The 1584-nt window shown below is 43.3% G+C and overlaps 1 protein-coding gene across 1 annotated transcript; it reads right to left on the reverse strand.

Annotated features, from left to right (window-relative positions):
* Positions 1-274: 274 nt before the first annotated feature.
* LOC130831602 (microtubule-associated proteins 1A/1B light chain 3B-like) lies at positions 275-1329 on the reverse strand. The gene has a single exon (XM_057699867.1). It carries the CDS (start codon positions 1327-1329, stop codon positions 952-954), a length of 378 nt encoding a protein of 125 aa, XP_057555850.1. The 3' UTR covers positions 275-951.
* Between the last annotated feature and the right edge of the window lie 255 nt (positions 1330-1584).

The following is a 1584-nucleotide window of genomic DNA, read 5'->3' on the forward strand; positions in this document are numbered from 1 at the left end:
AACATAAAACATGGATCATCTACAGCTTTAAGCCAAAAGGTAGAGGAAGTGTATCTGAATTTTAACGCTTTTAGTTTCAGTATCCTGTAGCGTTCTACCTTTGTCCCAAAGAATGAAACCCATGTAACTGATTATTTGCCAAAGCAGGCACTATTTTGAGCTCTTAAGAGAATATTCAAAACAAAAACATGTCATTCTTTCTCTAGGCCTTTTGAGAAACTTGGCCAAAACTATATAAATTATTCAAGGTTCCTGTTGAGCAGTGCTGTTTTTCTGTTACAGCTGTCTAGAGAACAAACCAAATGAAAACTTCATAACAAGAGCACTGTCTTGAAATACACTTATTAGCAATCAGGAACCCTGGACAAGAGGTCTGTTCTCTTATTTCCTATTACACCCACATCCACCCCGCTTTTTGCCAACTATTATGGCAAATGTATTGGGGGTGGTGGGGGCGGGGTGGCTATGCCTGACAACTTATGCTTAAAGATCCTTCTAAAGGAGATTTCTCTAGGTGAGTAGAAACCCTTCTATAAAAAGTTGGCAGATTCTGTGAACCTAAAGAGAAGAGTTAATGTCTCTCTGAATGCTCAAATTGCAAGTTCCTTTTGGGGGAAAAAAAACATTAAAATAACTTGAAGGTCTATTTTATTGGCAACTTAGAATGCAAAGTATTTTATTTTTAAACTTGAAATGTGAAAGCAAGACAGCGTAGGTTAAATAATAATAAAGTTTCCCAAAGCTGAATGTGCTCATTTGGAGCTCAGTTTTTCTGCTTGAAGTCCCAAAAAACAACTTCCTAAAACTCCTAGGCAGGAACACTACTGTTTGGATGATCTGTGATTAGATGAACTGATCAATCAGTTGGTAACATCCCTTTTTTATTCCTTGGTAAATAAGGGTTTAAAAAATTCTAGAACAGATGCTTTTTTTTTTTTTTTTTTTAAACTCTTACACAGACAATTTCATTCCAAAAGTCTCCTGAGAGGCGTATACCATATACAGGAATCCATCTTCATCCTTCTCACTCTCATACACTTCACAAATCGGTGTGGACACACTCACCATGCTATGTCCATTCACTAACAGGAAGAAGGCTTGATTAGCGTTGAGCTGTAAGCGCCTTCTAATTATCTTGATGAGCTCACTCATGTTGACATGGTCAGGCACCAGGAACTTTGTTTTATCCAGGACTGGAAGCTGCTTCTCACCTTTGTATCGTTCTATTATTACCGGGATTTTGGTAGGATGCTGCTCTCGGATAAGTGGGACATCTTCTACTCTTTGTTCGAAGGTTCGGCGCTGTTTGCAGGTCTTCTCCGACGGCATGGCGCGGCAGGCTGGGCGGGGGCGGCGAGGTTGTTGGTGGGCACAGGATGGACCAGCCCTCAGGCTATTTTGCCCCAGACTTGACGGGACCCCCGGAGCGGACACTCAGGGCATCCTCAGCGGCGGGAACTGTGTTGATGTCCAGCCCGCCCCGGTCAAGCTTAGGTCCTGGACGGGGGCCTTGGAGGGCACAGGCCTGTGAGCTCCGGCACCGAAAGCCAGGGAGACCAGGAAGGGACACCGGCCGTAGGAAGG

This window comes from Hippopotamus amphibius, chromosome 11, assembly GCF_030028045.1.
Source record: "Hippopotamus amphibius kiboko isolate mHipAmp2 chromosome 11, mHipAmp2.hap2, whole genome shotgun sequence".
Classification (NCBI taxonomy): Eukaryota; Metazoa; Chordata; class Mammalia; order Artiodactyla; family Hippopotamidae; genus Hippopotamus; species Hippopotamus amphibius.

Coding starts and splice junctions, on each gene's coding strand:
- LOC130831602 (XM_057699867.1), bottom strand. CDS start 1,329: ATGCCGTCGGAGAAGACCTGCAAACAGCGCCGAACCTTCGAACAAAGA.